The following is a 23,485-nucleotide window of genomic DNA, read 5'->3' on the forward strand; positions in this document are numbered from 1 at the left end:
TGATTTCCAGGCTTCTAAACTAGCCTCGACCATACATTTAATGACAGTCCAGCATCTCGGCACGCCCGGGGTCGATGTTCCCAAGCACAGCCGCTCCGCTGCCCCGGGGGCCCGCACCGGGTGGATCGTACAGTCGGCTGGCGCCACCCGTCGCCTCTGGGCCCTCGCCCATCCCTGTCTGTCCCTCCGAGGAGGCCAATCGGGAAAGCTCCCCCGCTCCCCTTCTCTCAGGGAACCTTCCCTTCTCTGGGAACCTCCATCCAGACCCCGTTTCTCTCTCCATCACCCCCGGCACCGACCCACCTGCCTCCCAACCGCCGGACTTACGGCTCGGACGGGGCGACGGCGACGCAGCCTCTAGCGGCCCCGGCGCAGCGACTCCGGCGCTGGGCGCTGTGCGCAGGCAGCCCCCGCGAGGCGTCTCCCGGGCAACCGGACGCTCAGGCCGCGCAGGGCAGGGCGGCTTCCGGAGCGGCTTCCCCCGGCGCCCGCCGCAGGGAAACTCGCGGCCTGGGTTCAGCATCTAGGTGGGTCACCTGTGGGCCAGCCCTTAACCGCAGAGTGTGGACGCAGCAGCAGTTTCTCCTCCCGGAACCCTTTTTAAGCTGCCCTGAAGGAGGCACTCGGGAAACGTTTAAACTTTTCCAGAACATTGCGATCACACCAAGTACTGTTCCTATCCCAGGCCTCAGGAGCACTTAAAGTTAGCATTGAAGTTACAGTAGGCCGTTTCCCTACCTCGGCATAGATCTTGAGGTGACCAGATCCTCTATTCTTAATCGTTCCTCTTTGGTTCTGCCCTGGTGTCCACATAGCTTCTCAGCAGATTTAAGGCTTTTCCGTAACAAGTAGCTTTATCTATTAGTTGCGGTCCATCGCTGCTGTTTTGATAATTCAGCAAGCATTGTTACTATTATGTGGGGCTGATTCAGAGTGAAAGACATGTTTGCAACCCAGTAGGGAAGCAAGTCAAGCAAACAAGTAATGTGATGAATGCTATATGGGGTCATAGGTACGAACACTGGAAAAAGATAATTTTTCTAAAGTCTACTCGTTTACAAGATGAACGTGGGAACACTAGCTCTATGTTGTTAATGAGCACATACACACTTTGGCCTCAGTAAAATGCTCCCCCATCATGCCCAAATTTAGGATGTCGATTATTCTGATTCCCTCAGAGGTAACTCTTCTTCCTTTTTCTTCTCTATCTTCAATTCTCCACTTCCTTCATTTGCTGAGACATATCCTCTAATCTCTGCCCATCTTTAGAAACAAAAGACAGAGACAAAAACAAAACCAGAAACTTTTACCTTTTTCGCCTTTAAGACCAAACATAATCCCACTGAACTCAAATCTACATAAACTTGTATCAACTTATTTCTCTTTACCCTCATCATGCTATAATTTCCCCAGTAAGGATTCAAGAGATCACATCACCTTGGATACAGACCCAACGCCTATTTTCTGTCTTTGGCCACATCACACGGCATGTGGGATCCTAGTTCCCCAATCAGGGATCAAACCCTGCACCCCTGTATTGGAAGCATGGAGTCTTAACCACTGGACTGCCAGGGAAGTCTTTTTTTTTTTTGCCAATGGCTATTTTCATCATGGTATTTAATCTCTGCAGTTTCTGTAACTGTTGACTATTAGAACTATTCTTCTCAACAGGAAGCTCTTCACAAATAGGCCCATCCCTGCTTGGCAGTAGCATGTTAGTATGTCTTGTAACTCTGCTCCACAAACCCTGAGCTCTACTGTATTTAACGTCACTATTCCTCAAATAAGCAGCATTTTTGCATATGCCTACAGCTCCCTACCCTGATTTTTTTCTGCACTTGATAAACTCATCTATTAACAACCTGGTTTATATATAACATTCTATAAAGGCTTTTCTTTTCCCAAAGCAGAATTAAGCACAGCCTTTTGTATTGTTCTTCAAATCTATTTATTCATCCAAATGTGCTCCTGGAATATTGGGAATGATGATCTTCTATCTTCTCCCCAGTGTCAGTAAAGCACTTGGACCCACTGTGAATGATCAATGTTTGTTGGTTAAACAATTATCTCACCAGAGGAAACTTGAAAAGTCAAGTCTTTGTAATGAGTTTTGACTAGATGTGTTTCATAAGGTTTAACAGTAAAATCAATTATATGCAAATCCTTTTATTCTTACACAAAACACTTTGAATAAGGAAAATCTTTTTTGATAAAGTGAAAAATTAAAAGACAGAAAGTTAATTTCTTTTGCTGCAAAGAGACCATGAAAATCAGATTCTGAAATCCAATTCCTAGAGAAAGTAAGTGTAATTTCAGGGCAGAAATGGCTCGAGTGTATTTCAGAGGGTAGTGGATATATTCTGTGTAGTACATAGCTTAGCATAGTAGTTGAGAGTATACAGTCTGAACTAAGTACCTAGGTTCAAATCCTAGCTCCACTGTTTCCCAGCTATATTCTTGGGCAAGTTATTTAATCTTTCGGTGCCTTAGTTTCTTCATCTGTAATATGGCATTAACGATACTTACCTCATTGGGCTGTTTTGGGGCTTCCATGGGAGAATCTATGGAAAATATGTGGAATAGCACAAACACATTCATTGGGCACTTATTATTATATTCCCTCATGTAATACCCTTTAGTGTTTACCCACTATTTAGTATAGCACACTTTCATCTACTAGTAATGGTAAAAAGTGATGCCTGTCCTTTATTTCCTGATCTCTACTGAAATCAGTAACACACTAGCAAGATGAATGATGCCAATAAGGCCTAGAAAAATTGGTATCATTTTCAACACCAATGTCCAAGAAACTAGCTCACAAGATAGACAACTCTGAATTTCAAAGAAATAAAATCTTTCCCAACATTTCAGTTAGGGACTCTCTTCCTATTTACTAAATAAAGATTCTCAATCAAAAGTTGGTAGGTGGAGCTCTCAAATTTGCATTCTTGAGTGTCACCACTGATTATTCTTTCTCAGTCAAGGGATACTTGGATCACACTCAGAAACACTGATTTAAGTTCAACATCGGGCCAGTGGTTCCCATGAAGCACTGTACATCAGAGTCATTTGTATAACTTTATAAAAATATGGCTACTGAGCCCTTCCCTCAAAGACTGATTCCAGGGGTCTGTAGTTTTAAAAAGCCCGTGTGTAACATACAACCAGTTGTATACTTTATCTTCTGGAAATATTTTGAAATGGTTTGACAGTTAAATGTGAAGGTTACATTTTTTTGAGATGTGACCCTTTATGTAATTTACAGGATTTGGAAACTAGAAATACATGGCCCAGGTAAAGGATCAACAACCTGATCAATAAATGCCAAGGACAGAATATTGATTTCTTAAAAATCTTTTCCATGAAATCTGTTTTTCAACAAACTGATGATCATGTTATACTGATAAAGATCTGTTTCTAAAACAGTCACTGTGTTAGTCGCTCAGTCGTCTCAGACTCTTAGCAACTCCATGGACTATAGCCCACCAGGCTCCTCTGTCCATGGGATTTCCCAGGCAAAAATACTGGACTAGGTTGTCATTCCCTTTTCTACGGGGTCTTCCTGACCTAGGGATCGAACTCGGGTTTCCCTGCATTTCTTTAACGTCTGAGCCATCAAGGAAACCTTAAAACAATCATTATTATTAATGCTAAGATTAGTCACAATGTATTTGGGCAAAGTGATAAATATACACGACTGCTATGATTTTTAACATCTCTGTGGTTTAGAAGTCAGTTTTAGATAAGGAAACTGTTCTGGAGTCAAGGAGATTATCCAAGGTCATAATAACAGGCAGAAGCATTAACAAGAGTTGAAATGTCACCCACCTCTCAGTCCCCAACTCGTTTTTCTTACATCTAACTTTCCCCTCCTTGCCTTCAGAACTGCATTCCCCAGCATTCTCCTTTCCTTTCTCTACCCAGGAGTCAGCAAACTCTTTCTATAAATGGTCAGATGGTAAATATCTTGGCTCTGTGGGTCATGTACTTTTTTGGGGAAAACTGTCTTTTTTTTTTTTTGGTGAAAGCAGCTATAGACAACATGTAAATGTATTTGTCCTAGTAAATTTCATTTAAGTAGGCCTGGGCCCAGGAATGCAGTCTGTCGACTGCTCCAACTAAAAAATTATGAATGTTGTGATTTTCCTGATCAGAAAGTTGAAGAGCCTTCAAATGTGGGAATATTACTCTTTTATGAAATTTAGATGACAGATCAAATAAAAATATCAAGATCCGAAGGATCACAATGGTTACTTAAGGATTTAATGCAGAGTAATTAAAAACACTTTTCTCCTTAATATGTTTTAATCTTACTATATACAGATTAAGCCCGATGACAAGCTACTATACAACAGCATGTTAAAAAACATATTTATTTTACACTATGTACAATCAGGAACATATTTAAAAGCATTGTCAATTAAAATAAATGAAGACCATAAATCACAATTTAGTTTGTTCTTTGTGTATATACTCACATTAAAATATAAAGAACATATACCAAAAAAGAGCCAAAAGTGTGCATTTTTCTAAAACTTGGTATATACATATTCCACTGGGAAAAAAGCAATCAAAAATGACTTTAACCAAAACTAAGTTCCTGTGATGTGTAGTAACCATTATATTGTTTATATGAGGTAGTAACTAAATTATTTTGGCCAAGTGTTAATACTCTAAATTAAAAGAAACATGAAAATGATGATAAAATAAGGCCAACAAAAGTAAAAATTCCACTAGAAATTTGAACTGATTCCCTCTATGGAATGTTATAGTTCTTCAAAGTGATTATATGAAATGTTTAGTGTGGACTCTTTGATAATGCTAACATACTCTGTGCATATTGTAACTCAGACAAACTGCAGTGCTATATCACGGTACCGCTATTCTGTGATTCAAAAATTTTTCAAAGGTATTGTTTTTAAGCAGAGACAAGCAATCTTATAGGATTCTCCTGAAATATAAAAAAGACCAGTTACTACAACAAGGGGTTAATTGGTTTGTTTCACATAGAAAACAATCCAAATACATTTATAAAAGGTGTTGTGGAGCCAAATGCATATTGACAATGTCACAGCTTACTTTTGTGACTTAATACATCACATATCAATACTCTGTGCAAATATAAACACACCAGTGTACTTGCATTAAAATTAAAAACAAGATTATAAAATGATTACAGCCTCCATTACAATTTTAAAAGTTACAAGATTTATCTTCATATTACTAAATTACATATAATAAAAATACAATAGTGTTAAAGGTACGGTTTCATTGCCAGCATCCCATTTTGTAATATAGCCACACCCAAGAATATACTCAAGAATTCTTAAAATATTAATCCCAATTGCCTTTTCAACATTTACATCTGTACAGATAAGACACTTACTTGTACATCTCATAAAAGTACATTATCTACATAAATTCTTAGTGTGTGTCTTCAGCAATATGAAGTTTCACAGAAAAATACTGCCTATATGTACAAAGATTACATAACAATGAATTAAGCACTTGTGTGGTTCAATATGCTAAATATATCCATACCACTTAAAACAAAACATTGCCCCATCTTGTCTCATGCCACAATAAATTACAAGGAACTGAAGCCAGGTAACCACGCTTTTGCAGCTTCAAGCGTCCGATCATGCTGCAGTGGTAGTGTTCTTTCTTCCTGGGTTCACTGTCAGAGCACGCTTCTCAGTAACTGTTTTCATGACCCGCCAGGATGTACAAATTGCTATTTGCTGTGGGGTTATCGGTTGGCCTACTTTCCAAAACCACGACCCTAAAATAGTAAACAAACCCATAAAAAACATGTGACAAAACAAAGTTATTCTTACAAACTAAAGAAAATTTTCCCACTGCTTCTTCATGATATGCCTCTAATAAATGCTGCTTATTTGCTATGTGGGCAGAAATCATTTGCAAATCACTATGATTAAAGAGGCAGTTCTAGCTCTGGGAAGTAATTTTGCTGCCCACCACTCTCTTCTAAGCCAGTGTTGTTCTAAGAGCCAGAGGGGGTAAAACCTATAACTAGGAATAAGTAGGGGGAACTTAATTCTTATTATGAATTCTAAAAACAATGTGTAGTTCAAGAGTTAGAAAATAAATCAAAATAGAACCAGATCCTATTTGGTCCTATAACTAAAAACTTTTCTGTTTGCTAGCATATGGTATTTCCTCTCTTGTGTTGTAAATCATATTTGAGGTATTATGTTTAATGCAAAACTAGTACTGACAACATCTATGTATTCCTGTTACTTGGAAGATCAGGCTCATTGTCAAAGGCTTCATAACTTTCTGTGAATACTTATAGCATGAAAATATAATCTTGAATATATTACTGCAGAAATTCCAATTCTCTTGAAAAATAAACTAGTTTTATGCTGGATTTATAAAATATGTTTAGAACTATGTATTTAATACAACCACTTTTCCTACCTGTCAGATCCAAGTAGTCTGAAAATTCTTGTGCTATCTGAAATTTCTTGTGTTACCTGTTCAATGAAAATACCAATTTAACTTCTGAAATGAAAGATACAGAATTTTATATGGGCATTTAATTTATAACTCTATAGAAAAGAAATAAAATTCCCAAGATGGAAACAGAACCCCTGTATGACCATTAACTTTCTCAAGTCAGCGCACAGGTATGTCCACTTGTTAGTCTAGGAAAAATATGGATTATTTTGAATCAATCATAAAACATGGAAGTAGTAAACGGAATATAGGCTCCCAGGGAAAAATTTAAAAGCAAAGCACCTAGTCCACTTTATTTATCAGAAACCTCTTATCAGTTACCCTAATGCTGACAGCAAGGCTCTCGCAGCAGTAAGGCCCTCATATCTGGTCCTTCCACTTAAAAGGCTGCAGTGTAGTGTGACGGGCCAAACTCATGATTCCAGTTTTAATCCGAGTTCTCCCACCTACTAGCAGTGACAACTGCAAAAGGTATGTAACTTGTTGGAAGTGGTTTATCTTCTGCCAAAAGGGAGAGACAGTATCTACCTTTCAGTGGTATCTTGCATATTCCTGTAAGTTATAGTGGGTTTAATGCTTAGTTAAGGAAATGCTCAGTAGATAACAATTCTCTTTCCCATTTCTTTCCTAGTCTCCTGAAATAATATTTTCTGATGGCATACATCTTTAAAGAAGTCCTCAGTGTGACCAAGTACCAATTGGGGAGTTAAGAATAAGTCTACAGGAGAAAGATAAACCCATTGTTTATTGCTTATTAAATGCAAAACATTCCCAATTATAATGGCAGTAGCCTCCCCCAAAATCTGGTAGGCTGAAAAAAACAATTTGATTTTGAAAATAAAATTATTCTGGAAACAGCAGTGATTCTTGACTTCTTTTGTAACTCAGCATGCCTGAAGGATCTAACATGCTCACTTCAATAGTAGCAGTTCATCATCACTGATTGTCAATGTATTTTGGGATTTGCCTACTTAAAGGACAGACCATTTTTGGAGGGGTTGTATTTAGTAAGGGGTATCTAAGCAGTCTGAAAAAGTGCCTCAGGATATTTTGGGACAAACTAATTTTTTTTAAACCATTCTCTTCTATCCAGCTTACGATGCTTTTCTTTCTCTGTCTGGTGTTTATTAGCTGTTGACGATTCTTATCTCTAGGTTCCATTCCCTCAGGTGATTAAAAAAAAAATCTTCCTGAGAGGTGAGCCCTCTTGTGGGAGTAACTCTTGGAAACATACTGGTAGTCACCTTTCTTGAATACGTACTATAGGCTAGGCATTATGCCAAGCACATTACTTATTTCCTTTCTTTTAGCAACCCTATGAGGTAGTACTATACTGTTATCCTCAATTCACAGATGAAGAAATACAGGCAAAAAGAAGTTAAGTGAAGCGCCAAGGTCACACAGTTACTGAAGAGGAAAACTGAGACTGAACCCCAGGATCTTCTCTGAAACCCACACTCATGATCATTCTACCAGTACTGTTTACTGGTCAGGAGAAATGTTCTGAGCTTAACACGTAACAGTTTAAAACACAAATAAGCTATTTTCTTACTCAAGGCACCTAATGTTTTCCTTTCCCTCCAATGCTCAAGTAGAAGTCTTACTATTGAGACTGGCGTGGGGTTACTGAAAGAACTCAGGATGATTTTACTTGCCTGTAATATTTTAAGGGACAAGTACCAAGTCTTGCTCATGTTATAACACCAGCACTTTCTGGTATAAATGATGAACTGAATTGAATACGTCGTATGCTGTTGCTGCTGCTAAGTTGCTTCAGTCATGTCTGACTCTGTGCAACCCCATAGACGGCAGCCCACCAGGCTCCCCCGTCCCTGGGATTCTCCAGGCAAGAACACTGGAGTGGGTTGCCATTTCCTTCTCCAATGCATGAAAGTGAAGAGTGAAAGTGAAGTCGCTCAGTCGTGTCCGACTCTTAGCGACCCCATGGACTGCAGCCTACCAGGCTCCTCCGTCCATGGGATTTTCCAGGCAAAAGTACTGGAGTGGGGTGCCATTGCCTTCTCTGGAATACGTCGTATGACTTGGAGTTAAATTAAGGAAGGAAGGATAACGAGATAAGGGTACCAGAAATAGGAGGCAAGTTGACTTCCAGGGAAACCCTTTACCTGGAGCCTACACTGGTCGTTTTTCTGATATACAAAGTAGGAAAGGTGCTTCAGGGGCAGAGCGAGCCCGCATCTGCACTCCTGCTCCAGGTGACGTTCTGGGAAAGCTGAAAGACTATCAGAGCTGGCTCACTTTTAGCAGTATTTAGCAAGCTCCTGTGCTGAATATAAGGGTGCTTATCTGGAAGCACATAAAATAACACACTGAACTTGTCTGACTTAATGGACAGAGAGAGAGGGCTATAAAGTATGCGCTCTTGAATTTATCACTGAATTGAATACAGAAAATGTAACATTTCGTTGCACCAATCAGGAATTTTCCAAAGTTAAAGAAAACTCTGTGATGTAGAATTTGCCAATGCTTCAGGACTATTTAATGGTTCTAATTTTTAAAAAGATCACTTACCTCATTAGATCTAAAACTTCTACCTTGCATTCCATGTTTCCAGAAAGCCAGCACACTGTCCTGTAGGCAAACTAACAGGCAAGAACAGCTGAGTTACTGTTAATAGTACAAAAGTCCAACCAATAAGCAGCACTTCACCCCTCTTTCTACAATATTTCAATTAATAACTGTTACTCATTCCAGATTTATAATGGCATCTTTACCACACCACATACTACACAGTATAAACTAAACAGCATAAATACTTTATTGAACTGACTCATATTTTGGTAAGAAAAAGAAAATTCACTGAAATTTTTTTTTGCTTTAGGAAGTTTTGTTTTGTAAAAATATTTGAAACATATAGAAAAATAGGAGAATGACATAAAAACACATGTATCTACCATTTAACACTTAAATCCTAACATTTCCCCATATTTGTTCTTTGTTTTAAATAAAAATGAATACTGCCAGCATCCCTATATGCTCCTCCTCTACTTCCATTCCAACCCTTCCTTCCTCCCTCCCTGAGATAACCACCTTACGGATTTGGTATCTGTTGTTCTCATGCATATTTTTACTATTAGAACACAGTGAGTTCACATGATCGGTGAACTTTATATTGTATGTTTCCAACTTTCATATATTTAGTGTGAGGAACCAAATGATGTTTCTAATTTTTTTTGTTATTACAAACAATGCTGCAATAAACACTCTTGTGCATGTGTGCATACTAAGCCATTTCAGTTGTGTCCGACTCTGCCAGGATCCTCTGTCCATGGGATTCTCCAGGCAAGAACACTGGAGTGGGTTGCCATGCCCTCCGCCTGGGGGTCTTTCCAACCCAGGGAGGGAAGCCATGTCTCTTATGCTTCCTGCACTGGCTGGCAGGTTCTTTACCACTAGCACCATCTGGGAAGCCCTAAACGTTCTTGTACCTCTCCCTACATACGTGTGCAAAATTGTCTCTGGAGTGGATACCTAGAAATAGAATTACTGGGATATGTGCCTTCTAAAAATTCTAGTTTTGCTTTCTGTACTTAAATATTTAATATATATTCTGGTGTATATTCAGTGAATATTCTTAATTTGTTTCCTGCAGATAACGAACTGTACTGGCATCATTTGTTGAACCAAACATCATTTCCCCACTGACATATGATATAAATATCCAATTACATGTAGGTCTACTTCTGAGCCTTCTGTTCCATTCTTCCATTTATCCCTGTGTTGATCCCACACTGTCTTAATCACTATGGCTTCACAGTAAGTTTCAATATCAAGCAGGGCAAGTGTTCATCAAAATTTATTTTACTATTCTTGGCCTTTGGCTTATCCTTATGAATTTTCAGATCAGCTTATCAAGCAGCACAAGAATACCTTAATGGGTTTTTTTTTTTTAACTGCAAATGCATTGCATGTGTGGATTAATTTGTGAACTAACATCTTTCCCATATTAAGTCTTCCTATACATCAACACAGTGTAGCTCATTTGTTCAAATCTTCTTTTATGCTTTTAAAAGATAACTTCAAATTTCCTAGATAATGATCTTACACATGTTTGACTACATTTATTCCTATGCATCTTACTGGCATGTCAGAAAGCTCTCCATCTATTTTATTCATATCTAGCAATTTTGAATTTTCTTATTGGTTCTAATAGTTTAGAGTTGTATATTCTAGTAGATAATCATACCATCAGCAAAAAAAGATATTTTGCTTATTTCTTTCTAATCCTCACAGTTCCCTTTTCATAGTCCAATGAGACTATGTTGTAATATGATGATAGCAAACCTCCTTATCTCATTATCTAGTTTAATGGGAATCAGTTTAACCATTAAACGATATTTTTAATAAGCTGTACTAGATGAAGGACATTTCCTTCTACTGATAATTTCTAAAAAGTTGTCTTTTTAAAAAACCAAGAATGACTTAGATTTTACCAAATGCTTTTTGTGCATCTACTGAAGAGTTATGTAACTTTCGGCTTTCAATGTGCTATACATAAATAAATTTTCTGCTGCTGAACTACCTTTGCTTTTCTGAGATAAAGTCTACTGTTTGATGATATGGAATTCTATTTGCTAGTATTTTATATAAAATTTCCAAAATCTGTTTTCATGAGATTGGGAAACTGTTTTCTGTATAATTTAATTGATTTCACTATCAACAGTGCTAAATGAGTTTGAGCAAGCTCCGGGAGTTGGTGATGGACAGGGAAGCTTGGTGTGCTGTAGTCCTTGGGGTCACAAAGAGTTGGACATGATTGAGCGACTGAACTGAAGCGAGTGTTACTGATTTATTCTGCATTCCTTTCTTGTCTACAGTCTGAAGCAGTTGGTATATAGGACAGGGACTATTCCTTCTTTTAATAGTGGATAAAAGTCCCCTATAAAGCCACCAGGCCTTATGTGGGGAGTCTTAATTAGTAGGTGCTTCAAACAACATGCCTGGCTCTGGGTCCCCATCTTCGGTGGGACACCGCTAGTTTTCTTTACCACTCATGAGGGCTTATCACTTTGAGTTTCTGATTTTTTGCCTTTTTTTTTTTGACCCGGCCATGTGTTTTTAAGTATGGATTCCATTTGAACATTTTGAGCAGATGTCCCTCAAAACTGACTTATTATCATCAGTGTCTGCTTGTTGGAGAGAGGCATTCTAACTGGGAGAAAGATTAAAAATAGGACCAAGAATAAGACAAATGAACTATCTGCCCTTGGGCCTTACCTTCTGCTAATGCATATACATGCAAGGATCTTTACTGATAAAGAACTCCAGAAAAACCAGTGTACAGCTAAATTAACTGCCATTCATATTCATCAGCATTCTCTCTATTATGGTCATTTTACCTTATTTTTCCTGAATGCAATCATTTTAGAATACTGATTCTGTAAGAAATCTTTTTCCAGAAAAAATTCTTATCAAGCATAATGTAAAAATAGCAAGAAGGAAATTCCATATACTTAAGGATCTGTGATCAGTAGACACAACAGCAAAAATAATAGATTATACTAAATTGTAAAGCACTTACTGGGAAACCCTACAGGAGTCTCAAGAAAATGGAAATTCATAACTAGGTTATGTGTTGGGGGCCGGTGTGAGGCACTCCGCCCATGGCAAAGGTCATGAGGAAGGAGGCTCGACATACGCAAAGGTGGGATCGAGCCTCAGGAGTCCCCCTGGAAATCCTCGAGCATCTACCCCCATAACCAGAGCCTGCCTACTTTACTACTTTGTGCTCTCACCTACACCTCTGACTTTATGGGGGGCTGTCCCCCACCACCTCTTTCGGAGAAGGAGTTAACTTAGAGCTCCAGTTAATAATAATTCCTGGGCATGACAGGAGTGTTTCAACTTACAAACTCCTCTGAAGGTTCTCTAGCCTGCCTGACAGGCTTGTCTGGCCACATGTGATTGCTCACAGCCTCCCAACTGTGAGAGGCACGAGATGCTTTAAACCTTCTAAAAACAGGTTCCTTAGAAAAGTTAGAAAACTATTAGTATAAGTATAATGGGGCTGATTAGAAATTGTATTGGTGGAGGGTTTTTCATTTGTTGAGCCAATGCTTGTTGCTAAGTCTCCATATCCCCTGCCCTTACACACATTAATGAATATATAGAAGAAATAAGTATTAACCTTTGATATTAATCACATTAGACCTTAGGCTAAGTAAATTCTTTCCTTAACTAAAACCCACTACACCCTCACCCTATAGGAATGTAACTTTATTTGGGTGGCATCTGTTTTAAGAATAATCACTCCTGGAGAAATAAGTGTTGACTGACCGCTGTCACAAGGAGAGGGTCATAAATTGTCAGCAGGCCCCCCTGGCCAGAAGATGATGTAACACCCCTAAGACCTCTGTATACATTTGTGTGAAGCACCTGACTTTATTTATTTATTTATTTTTTAAATTTTATTTTATTTTTAAACTTTACATAATTGTATTAGTTTTGCCAAATATCAAAATGAATCCGCCACAGGTATACATGTGTTCCCCATCCTAAACCCTCCTCCCTCCTCCTTCCCCATTTCATCCCTCTGGGTCGTCCCAGTGCACCAGCCCCAAGCATCCAGTATCGTGCATCGAACCTGGACTGGCAACTCGTTTCATACATGATATTTTACATGTTTCAATGCCATTCTCCCAAATATTCCCACCCTCTCCCTCTCTCAGTGAAGTAAGCCAGAAAGAAAAACACCAATACAGTATACTAATGCATATATATGGAATTTAGAAAGATGGTAACAATAACCCTGTGTACGAGACAGCAAAAGAGACACTGATGTATAGAACAGTCTTATGGACTCTGTGAGAGAGCACCTGACTTTAATAAAAGTCAGGACTGCTGTCCCCGCATGACTTTTGTATAACATCTCAGTGTATAAAAACAGACTCTGGAAAATAAAGAATTGGGATCAGTTGCTCGAAATACTGGTCTCCCCATGTCTTTCTCCCTCTCAAACTCTGGCTGAGTCTCCATCTGGAGCACGGAACCCGCCATGCTTACTAATTATGCCTGGGCTTCTAAGATCCGACTGGGGAGGCCTCAGTGTCTCCTCTCCTTTGGGAGAACGGAAGGATGCCTGCGGCCTACATAAGTGGTGCAAGCTTCTTGTCTTGAAGTTTTATTGGTCTCCCGCGTAAACCAAGCTACTCAGCCTCTTTTCTCCACTGAATTTTCCTACTGAGCTATTCTCATTCTATTACTCTTTATATCTTTGATGAATATTTAGATTAAGTCGCCGAAGCCGTCTCCCCTTCGAATACCCTGGATCAGCCGGGGCTGGACCCCGGCAGTTATGAATAACAATATTTAGTTACTTATTTTGAAAATGCCCAACCTGTAGGGAAGATGACATTATTTACTGATTATATCAAAGTTGTTAAACTATTTTAGGGAATATGTAAAAGCAAAGACTGATACCTCATATTCATTATATCCTATATTAAAAAAAATGAGTCCTTAGTAATATATTTTTATAATTTCAAATAACTATTGGACAAATTATTCTAAGCAGCTGATAATGCAATCAAACAAGAAACACAAAACTCTGACTTACCTATTGATTCAATCTGGAAATCAAAAGTGAGTTCAGATGATAATTTTCTGCTAGATTTTAATCTTCCTTGGAGATTTACTATTTTTATACAACCTATAATGGAAAAAAAGTCACTTAGAAACTAAGATAAAAGAAATCTTATTAAGATAAAGACATTCATAAACAAAAACTTACAGTCCAAGCATACAAGAATGGTATCTCTCTCCAGCTGCGTTACATGAGTAACACTCGTCTGTGGGGTATCTACAACACAAACAAACTTGATAAAACTTACAGGAAACAGTAATATTTAAAGCACAGAGACATTAAAAAAAGAATTCTGAATATAACTGAATTTGAAATAGATATATATTTTTGGTCATACACATGCAGCAGTTGACTCAGATGGGTTTGGGTTCAAACTCTGATACAAGAGCTAAACTGAGTGAGTGCTTAATGGAGGGTTAGCTATTGTCATTACTGCCGGTAACGCACTATCCTATTCATATGTGAGATTCATATGTGAGATCTATATTATGGCAATGATTAATTTTGGATTTTAAGCTCAGAAGGCCAAGGGCTGTGCTTTGTAAATCTGCCGGTAACGCACTATCCTATTCATATGTGAGGTTCATATGTGAGATCTATATTATGGCAATGATTAATTTTGGATTTTAAGCTCAGAAGGCCAAGGGCTGTGCTTCGTAAATCATTATATGTGGTGCCTAGCACATGCAATAAATATTTACTGAATGAATGAATCAGAAAGTTAATCACTTTGAATACAAATGAGTTAAAAAAATACTGACATATTTTGAGAAGTATGAAGCACCATAAAAATGCAGAGGCATTATTTTTATAATAATGATTTATCCAAGTTCTAACAAACCTAAAATATTTAAGTGATTTAGTTTTCCAGGAAGTGAGATGTAATATATCCTAGACTTTGTATGAATATCAAAGCTAAAACTGTTGAGCTATTGGCCTTGTTTCTGGAGAGTGGTTCTGAAGTCTAGTCTATCAGTCTAGTTTTTTACTTTCCATAGTATTTAGAATCCTAATAAATCCAAGGGCAGCTGTAGTTCAGACTTTCACACATATTCTGTGACTAGCCAGGGTTAAGAAGGATATGGAACAGGCCTCCTATAAATCAGGCCAACCAGATCTTTGTAACTCTTACACATTTGGTGAAAATTAGTCAAGAAGCCAGTCTAGCATTACTAGATAGAAAGCCAGGAAAATGAGATTTACAAATGGCTTATAATAATTAGTTTCCAAACACTGAAGGTATCTGGAGGCCTACTGATGTCCAGCTGCCGCCTCCAGATATTATTTAAATGGGGGTATGTGTGTGTGACTTGATGTATCAAGAGTGTTAAAATCTTCTCAAGTGGATTCTACTATGCAGCAGAGTTTAGGAAACCACAGCTTATAATTTCAGCTCATACAAAACCTTAAACATACTTTCACCCTCTTACTCAACCTCATCATCTCAAAAGCAGAAATGAATTATATCTGTTGTATTTAACTTCTAATAAAGGGATTTCATTATGCTAAGATAAGCGATCCAAAGTTCCTGGGATGGAAGGTACAAAACTCTTGTGTCAGGAAATGAGAGGCCCTTCATTAAACAATTAGTAGAAAAGGATTTAAAATTAAAACAGTTGGGAGAAATAAGACAACTGAAATTCACTAAATAAAATATTAGTCAACCAACAATAGAAGGGAAGAAATTAGAAAGCAGGAGTTAACTCCATGTCTGAAAGGGTAGATACTGTCTAAAAAGGGAGAATTTAACAAGAGAATTTGAGGAAGCCAAAGAGAAGCCCCATATTGTTGCCAAGGGCTGGCCATGCTTTCTTTCAATGGAAAGCTCTCCAAGTTCCCTGGGCTTCAGCAGCCATGAGACTGTCTTTAGATTTCTGTTGAATGTGTCTAAATGTGTGATCCTTTTTTTTTTTTTCCAATGCCAAAAACCTCAGTCTCTTAATTTTTTTCCTTTAGTGAACACTCTTTCAGGCTTCCAACAAATTCCTGACTAATCAACATTTGTTGGCAAGTTGGATCTTTAACACTTCTCTAAGTTGTCAAAGACTGAGCAAAGGGCCTTCGCAAGACCTTTAAAAATTACCTTCAAAAATGGCCACGCCTATTTTATAGCAAAACATTGTACAATGTCCTTTTTTAGGCAAAAACACAAAAGGAGCTTCATAACAAACACAGTGTTTTAAAAACAAAGATAAAAAGACCTTTAAGGTCATTTTTTTTAAAGTGTAACAGTTTAATCAGATTAATTTACCACAAAACCCAAGTTTTGCCAATGTGTATGGATTGCAACAATGCAACTGAGGGTTTCAAACTATCATCAAATTTCTGTTAAAAACTCATTAATTGGAGATATTATTTCCTAAGGTACAAGCTATGAAGGAAGAATGTGCTACAACTGGGAAATGTAGATCAAAATTTAGGAAATATATAAAAGAATTATTTTCAAGCACCCTCAAACACTTTGGAGGTGCTTTACTATTTACTTAATATTTTGTATCCTAATTACAAATGATTAAAAATATTTATTAAAGTTACCAGGTAGTACCTGTGCATCAATTACAAAGATATACTGGAAAATATACTTAATGCAGCTTTTCCTTTTTAGATAAATCAGGTTTTCTATTAGCCTCTTGATGAAGGTGAAAAAGCAGAGTAAAAAAGCTGGCTTAAAACTCAACGTTCAAAAAACTAAGATCATGGCATATGGTCTTATCACTTTATGGCAAATAGATGGGGAAAACGTGCAAACAGTGTCAGATTTCATTTTTTTGGGCTCTAAAATCAGTGTGGACTGTGACTGTAGCCATGAACTTAAAAGATGCTTGCTCCTTGGAAGAATAGCTGTGGCAAACCTAGACAGTGTCTTAAAAAGCAGAGACATCATTTTGCTGACAAAGGTCCATGTAGTCAAAGCTATGGTTTTTCCAGCGGTCATGTATAAAATGTGAGAGCTGGACCATAAAGAAGGCTGAGCGCTGAATAATTGATGCTTTTGAACTGAGGTGCTGGAGGAGAATCTTGAGAGTCCCTTGGACAGCAAGGAGATCAAACCAGCTCATCCTAAAGGAAATCAACCCTGAATACTCATTGGAAGGACTGATGCTGAAGCTCCAACACTTTGGCCACCTGATGCAAAGAGTCGACTCATTAGAATAGACCCTTATGCTGGGAAAAACTGAGGGCAAGAGGAGAACAGGCGACAAAGGATGAGATGGTTGGATGGCGTCACTGACTCAATGGACATGAGTTTGAGGAAACTCAGGGAGGTAAGTGATGGACAGAGAAGGCTGGTGTGCTGCAGTTCACGGGGTCGCAAACAGTCGGATACGACTTGCACTACCAACAAGGTTTGTGTGTGTATATATATATATGTGGTTCTCCACGTATGGTCCCTGTAGTAACATCATCAACATCCTGGGAACTTACACATTGAAAATCTCAGGCCTCACCTAGATCTACTGAATGAAAAACTTGGGGGTTGGACCCAGCCAAGTGATTCTGACACACACTCAAGTCTGGGAGACACCAGAATGTTTTAAATGTGTCAAACAAATTAGCTATTTCAAAGCAAGTCACCTTCTCTTTTTCCAGTTCAGTAAGTTACTCAAGACTGGATTTTTATGCACTGTACTTGCCTGATGAAAGATACAGTAAATTTATTACTTACAAAAACAGTCTATGCACTGGCCTTAATAATGAAATAAAAACCACAAACCTGATTCTGTAAACCACGAAGAGGTAGAATTTGGATTGACTGTTTCAAATCGAACCACCTGGTTGAAGTCTCTCCCTTTACTGACACCAACACAGACTAAAGGGTACTCCTGCTCAGGAACCACCAGCATCTCAAACATTCTAAGTGGGCATGGTATAGGAAAATCTATGTGCTGGAAAAAAACAAAATATATTACAAAAGGAAAACAAAAGCCAAACAATTTCATGGGAATGCCATTAAGAATGTTTGGTTTTATGAAAATACATAACAGAGTACTCTCTACTACAAAGACTGCTTCTTCTCACAGAAACTCAGGGTATGCAGAAAAAGTCCAAATTATGAAGCATCTTATAAATATTTTAGGTTCAGCACTGTAATTTTTAAGTTAAATACTACACATTTTAGCATCAGAATTGGAAACAGATCCAGCAACTGCATGGCTGGTCTGAGAGTCCCCCCACCTCCACCCTTTGAGGCAGAGTCTCTTGTTTGCTAATTGGACACTGCGCTTCAGTAATATTCCTCTGCCTTCTTATCCAACTGAGCAAACATGGGTGAGAAAACTGAAATGCCAATTAGCAAGAGACATTCCTTTTATAAGTGTGGACAGGAAAAAAAAAAAAAACCCACAAAAGAAATTAGCCCTGTATTTCAAGTGATTCTATTCAATAAATTACCTTAATTACAATGCAACTGATTTTCATTATACATAAGCTTAAAATTATTTTTATTTTGCTACAAAGAGATGAAATTCACATTCTGAAACTCTGGAAAAGTAGCAAACTTTCACTTCGTTAGTAATTAGGGGAAAAAAAATCAAGGTAACTATACACATCCACCAGAAGAACGAGAATAATAAGGGTTACTCAGAGAAAAGTGGACAAATGCTCGTAGCACTTATGGTGGCAGAACAAACTGGTACGACCACAGTGGTTAACTACATCACTTATCAATGCCAAAGATATGCATCTCTTAGAACCCTGAAATAACACTCCAGTTATACCACCTACAGAACATGACTGTACACGCACACAGGAGACATGTGCAAAAGTATACACACGTTTCATTGCTAAGAATAACAAAAAAACTGCAAGTAACCCAAATGCCTAAAACAGATAAAATGATGACAGTTTCACACAATCAGAAATTAGAGTGCAATCGAAATGAACAAACTATGGCTACATCCAACAAGCACACAAACACAGTGCTGCACAAAAGAAGTCAGGCCCAAATGAATATGATTCCACTTCCATACTGCTGAAACATTAGGTAAAATGCTAATGTTTAGGGGTACGTGCTATGGTAAAAATGGAAAATATGGGAGCTGATTTGTAGGGGGGGGTGCCATGAGGAGCTCTGGGGTGCTGGCAATGTTCTTCCTTACAATAAAAAGGTTTTTTAAAAATATATTAGTCTTACACATATTTTATTAGGGCTACTTATAATTTATTTTTGTTGCTCCTATAAATGGGCTGTTTTCATTATATTTCCCGATGGCTACTGTTAGTATCTTTAAAAGCTACTGAAATTGATATTTTTTAATTCTGTAGTTTACTTATAAATTCTAAAAAAAATAAATTATAGAGAAAATAAACAGGTGAAATGGGGCTACCACAAGCAATTGCCTTAAAGTGTCAGAAGATGCAGTGTGATCCTCAGACTGGCAGGTGAAACTCTGCCCACACCTGTTGTTCCCACATTGCTCCTTCCCCGAAACTGCCTAAGTGCCTCCATCCCAGAGCTCCAGACATGCCTTCAACAAACACCCTATGCCCATGCTCGCTGGGAGCATCCCTACGACCTGGGGATGTGCTTTGGATAAAATCTGCCCTATTTTTAATAAAGCAAAACATTTAAAATAATTATCTTTGAAATGTGGAAACAGCAGTAGGACAGGAAGAAAACAGTGCTTCTGTATTTTTTCCTCAGTAAATTAGAAAACCAACAGATTGTGACTACTTCTACTTAGCTTCCAATAATATCTAAACAATATGTATAAGTCACTAGCAGAACAGCGTTCCCATAAAATAGTTTTAAAACCAGTCGCTACTGATGATAGTCCTTGAGGGAAATAACTATCTCTTACTCATTTTTTTCTTTTAAAATTAATTTTTTATTGAAGGATAATTGCTTTACAGAATTTTGTTGTTTCCTGTCAAACCTCAACCCAAATCAGCCATAGGTATACATATATCCCCTCCCTTTTGAATCTTCCTCCCATCTCCCTCCCCATCCCACTCCTCAAGGTTGATACAGAGCCCCTGTTTGAGCTTCCTGAGCCATACAGCAAATTCCCATTGGCTATCTATTTTACGTATGGTAATATAAGTTTCCACGTTACTCTTTCCATACATCTCACCCTCTCCTCCCCTCTCCCCACATCCATAAGTCTATTCTCTATGTCTGTTTCTCCACTGCTGCCCTCTAAATAAGTTCTTCAGTACCATTCTTCTAGATTCTGTATATATGTGTTAGAATATGATATTTCTCTTCTTTTTCTGACTCACTTCATTCTGTATAATAGGTTCTAGGTTTATCCACCTCATCAGAACTGACTCAAATGTGTTCCTTTTATGCCTGAGTAATATTCCAATGTGTAGATCAGTCCTGGGTGTTCTTTGGAAGGGAGGATGCTAAAGCTGAAACTCCAGTACTTTGGCCACCTCATGTGAAGAATTGACTCATTGGAAAAGACTCTGATGCTGGGAGGGATTGGGGGCAGGAGGAGAAGGGGACGACAGAGGATGAGATGGCTGGATGGCATCACCGACTCGATGGACATGAGTTTGAGTGAACTCTGGGAGCTGGTGAGGGACAGGGAGGCCTGGCGTGCTGCAATTCATGGGGTTGCAAAGAGTTGGACACGACTGAGGAACTGAACTGAACTGAACTGATATGTACCATAACTTCTTTATCCATTCATCTGTCTATGGACAGCTAGGCTGCTTCCATGTTCTAGCTATGGTAAACAGTGCTGCAATGAACAATGGTATACATGTGTCTTTTTCAACCCTGGTTTCCTCAGGGTATATGCCTAGGAGTGGGATTGCTGGGTCATATGATGGTTTTACTCCTAGTTTTTTAAGGAATCTCCATATTGTCTTCCACAATGGCTCTATCAATTTACATTCCCACCAACAGTGCAAGAGCGTTCCCTTTTCTCCACACCCTCTCTCTTACTCATTTTTATCTGTCTAATTAAATAGCACTGTACCTGATTTGTAATAAGTACATGAATATCTGCTTCAATTTATGACTTTTATTTATATTGAAAATAAAACAGTGTAGTGAAGTAAAAACTTAGAAAATGTCATGAAGGCATGTAAAGAGTAGAAAGAGATCTAACTTTAGTATAGGTTCAGAGGAAAACAAAGAATGGAGAAGAAAAAAAAAGAAAATGTCATGAAGAGTAAGAATACAGAAAACATAAGAATGTTTTTGAATACATCTGTTAAGACTTATAGTATAGAAACATCATAAATACTGTTTGAGATAATATCAAATATAGAAACAAAATACACTCAAGAGAAATCTCAAAGCAGAGAGACAAAGAAATGAGAATTGGGTTTAGATGAAGGACAGTAAAGAAGTGCATGTTGCTCAGGGAGTTTAAGGAAAGTGGGAAGAGTGACAAGTCTTAGAGGAGGCCTACAAGTAGAACTGTATGTAAGGCTAACATCCTAGAATCCTGGCAATAGGCCTCGTCAGTCAGCACCAAGCTCCCTGGTACCCAGAAAAAAGAAAACATGCATGGGTAATGTTTAAGCTTCCCATGCCTTCAAAATATATATTCTCTCTTGCATGCTCTTTTTTGTATATTTATTTTTAATTAGAGGATAATTACATCACAAAAACATGGAATGCTTCATGACTTTGCATATCATCCTTGTGCAGGGGCCATGCTAATCTCTGCATTGTTCCAATTTTAGTAATAGTATATGTGCTATCGAAGCAAGCACCTGTACGTTCTTAATACAAAAAGTTCCTTTAATAGAGAGGATCTTTCACTATGTATTAAGATAAATAGTTTAACATATCGGGTAACACATAAAATTCATTCATACTAAGGTTTAATCAGACTATTAGTATCCATGAACAACTGATGTAATGAAACTATTTTTCATTTTGATAGAGGTTAGGAAAGAAAGGAATAGGAAGGACATACTGTAACAGACTAAGGATAAAGACAGGGAAGGGAACGGTGGCAGAAAAATAATTATATACACTTTACCACTCCATCTAGGATATGCTGTGCTTTTGTCAAACAGATAAGAACAAAGAGGAACTTAGAACAAAACCAGGTGGACAGAAATGGGCTGGGTTCAGAAGTTCTATTTTGCACAATTTATAAGGTTATTTTCCCTTTCAGCTTTTTGTTTAAAGAATTTTTGTTTCAGTAAATTTGTGGAAATATTACTTCAATGGGTGGTAAATTCTTGAAACTCTTTATTTCATTTCTTTAGTCCTAATTAATTGTGAGGTTAATAAATACTGATGTGAAAATTAAAACTAGATTCCCTAGTCACTCATAAAATTTTAAATATCAGGAAGCCAATACTTTAAACATCTTAATTCTATATTATATAATTTAGGAAGAATCCACTCCAATTATTTTGATCCCAATTTCTATGGAGATAGCAAATGCTCATGAAATACTACTTAATCTATACAAAATAGCGAGGAAAACAGCATAAAAAATTCATCTGGTATTTCCTTGGAGTGACTGAGCCAGCACTTCATACATTTTCAGTTAGCTTTTCCTCTAAATTTAAATTACAGCTGAGTAGTATTAAATGTTTTAAAAAATATTCATTAGAGGGACCTCCCTGGCAGCCCAGTAGTTAAGACTCCACACTTCCCCTGCAAGGGGCACAGGTTTGATCCCTGGCCAGGGAACTAAATCCCCATGCCATGTGGCACGGCCAAAAAAATTTTTTTTCGTTAAGATTCTAGAGACACAAAGGCACAAAAACGATCCATGGGAAGGCCTAGGTGAATTAATAGGAGGGCAGATATTTAAAACAAATTATTTCCCCTTCATGATGGTTATTCCTTGACTATTTAAGCCAAATGCCAATCTGTAGACTGTCCCTCTGCTACAGTGGAACAGGTCAACCAGAGAACATATTCAGACAAAATTTCACTGCTCTCTTAGTACCTCCTGTTCTTGATATCAGACTGTGTATGTGATTCAGTATTTCAGCCTTCCACTGTCACATCCCTGAACTATCTATCTAGTCTCTTTTAAAACTTTTATCAGGCCAATGGAGTTTTTTTTAAATAATTAGGCAGATTTTCACCACTCTGCCATATAATCCAAAATCATTACATTGTCTTGAGAATTAATTGGAAAAAAAAAAAAAGTTTTCTTGAAAGAACAGGAAAACTGATAAGCTTTTATATAAAAAATGATGCAGGTTGACATTCATGCTTACCTTAATTAACATAAATTTCTGCATTGGTTCAACCCATTCTAATAGAACAATGCTAGTTTGAAGTGCCCCACATAGGTATTTATGGCCTGTGTAAGGATTTCTCACTGTCAAGGCAAAAAAGTATATGTGAGTTTTCTTATAATGTGAAGTTTTAACAGTAATAGTTGCCTGCTCCAAAAACAAACAAACGAAAGGTGGAGGCCAGTTCAATTTGTTAATTTGATTGCAGAGTGAAAAAGAAATACTGTTTCA

The 23,485-nt window shown here is 37.8% G+C and overlaps 2 protein-coding genes and 1 non-coding gene across 9 annotated transcripts in view; all 3 read right to left on the bottom strand.

Moving 5' to 3' along the window:
* The window catches only part of CDKL4 (cyclin dependent kinase like 4), a 49,659-nt gene extending 49,254 nt beyond the window's left edge, over window positions 1-405 (bottom strand). Inside the window, exon 1 of the mRNA XM_055539082.1 lies at window positions 328-405. The gene's annotated coding sequence lies outside the window, so the exon portion shown is untranslated. The remainder of the gene's footprint in view (window positions 1-327) is intronic.
* A 3,837-nt stretch (window positions 406-4,242) lies between these two features.
* The window catches only part of MAP4K3 (mitogen-activated protein kinase kinase kinase kinase 3), a 185,787-nt gene continuing 166,544 nt past the window's right edge, over window positions 4,243-23,485 (bottom strand). For 6 of the 7 annotated variants that reach the window (XM_055539867.1, XM_055539869.1, XM_055539868.1 and 3 more), the window contains 7 exons: window positions 23,234-23,337; window positions 17,799-17,970; window positions 14,231-14,299; window positions 14,057-14,149; window positions 9,013-9,083; window positions 6,442-6,497; window positions 4,243-5,782 (listed from right to left, as the gene is read on the bottom strand). In XM_055539867.1, coding sequence (XP_055395842.1) covers window positions 5,695-5,782; window positions 6,442-6,497; window positions 9,013-9,083; window positions 14,057-14,149; window positions 14,231-14,299; window positions 17,799-17,970; window positions 23,234-23,337 — 653 coding nt within the window. In that variant the 3' untranslated portion in view covers window positions 4,243-5,694. Of the gene's footprint in view, window positions 5,783-6,441; window positions 6,498-9,012; window positions 9,084-14,056; window positions 14,150-14,230; window positions 14,300-17,798; window positions 17,971-23,233; window positions 23,338-23,485 lie in introns of those variants that run through there. The other variant, XR_008700194.1, reaches the window with a different exon arrangement.
* On the bottom strand, window positions 21,648-21,757 carry LOC129623974 (U6 spliceosomal RNA). The gene has a single exon (XR_008700715.1). It is a non-coding gene; the product is annotated as a U6 spliceosomal RNA (small nuclear RNA).

This window comes from Bubalus kerabau, chromosome 11 (genome assembly GCF_029407905.1).
Source record: "Bubalus kerabau isolate K-KA32 ecotype Philippines breed swamp buffalo chromosome 11, PCC_UOA_SB_1v2, whole genome shotgun sequence".
NCBI classification, from domain to species: domain Eukaryota; kingdom Metazoa; phylum Chordata; class Mammalia; order Artiodactyla; family Bovidae; genus Bubalus; species Bubalus kerabau.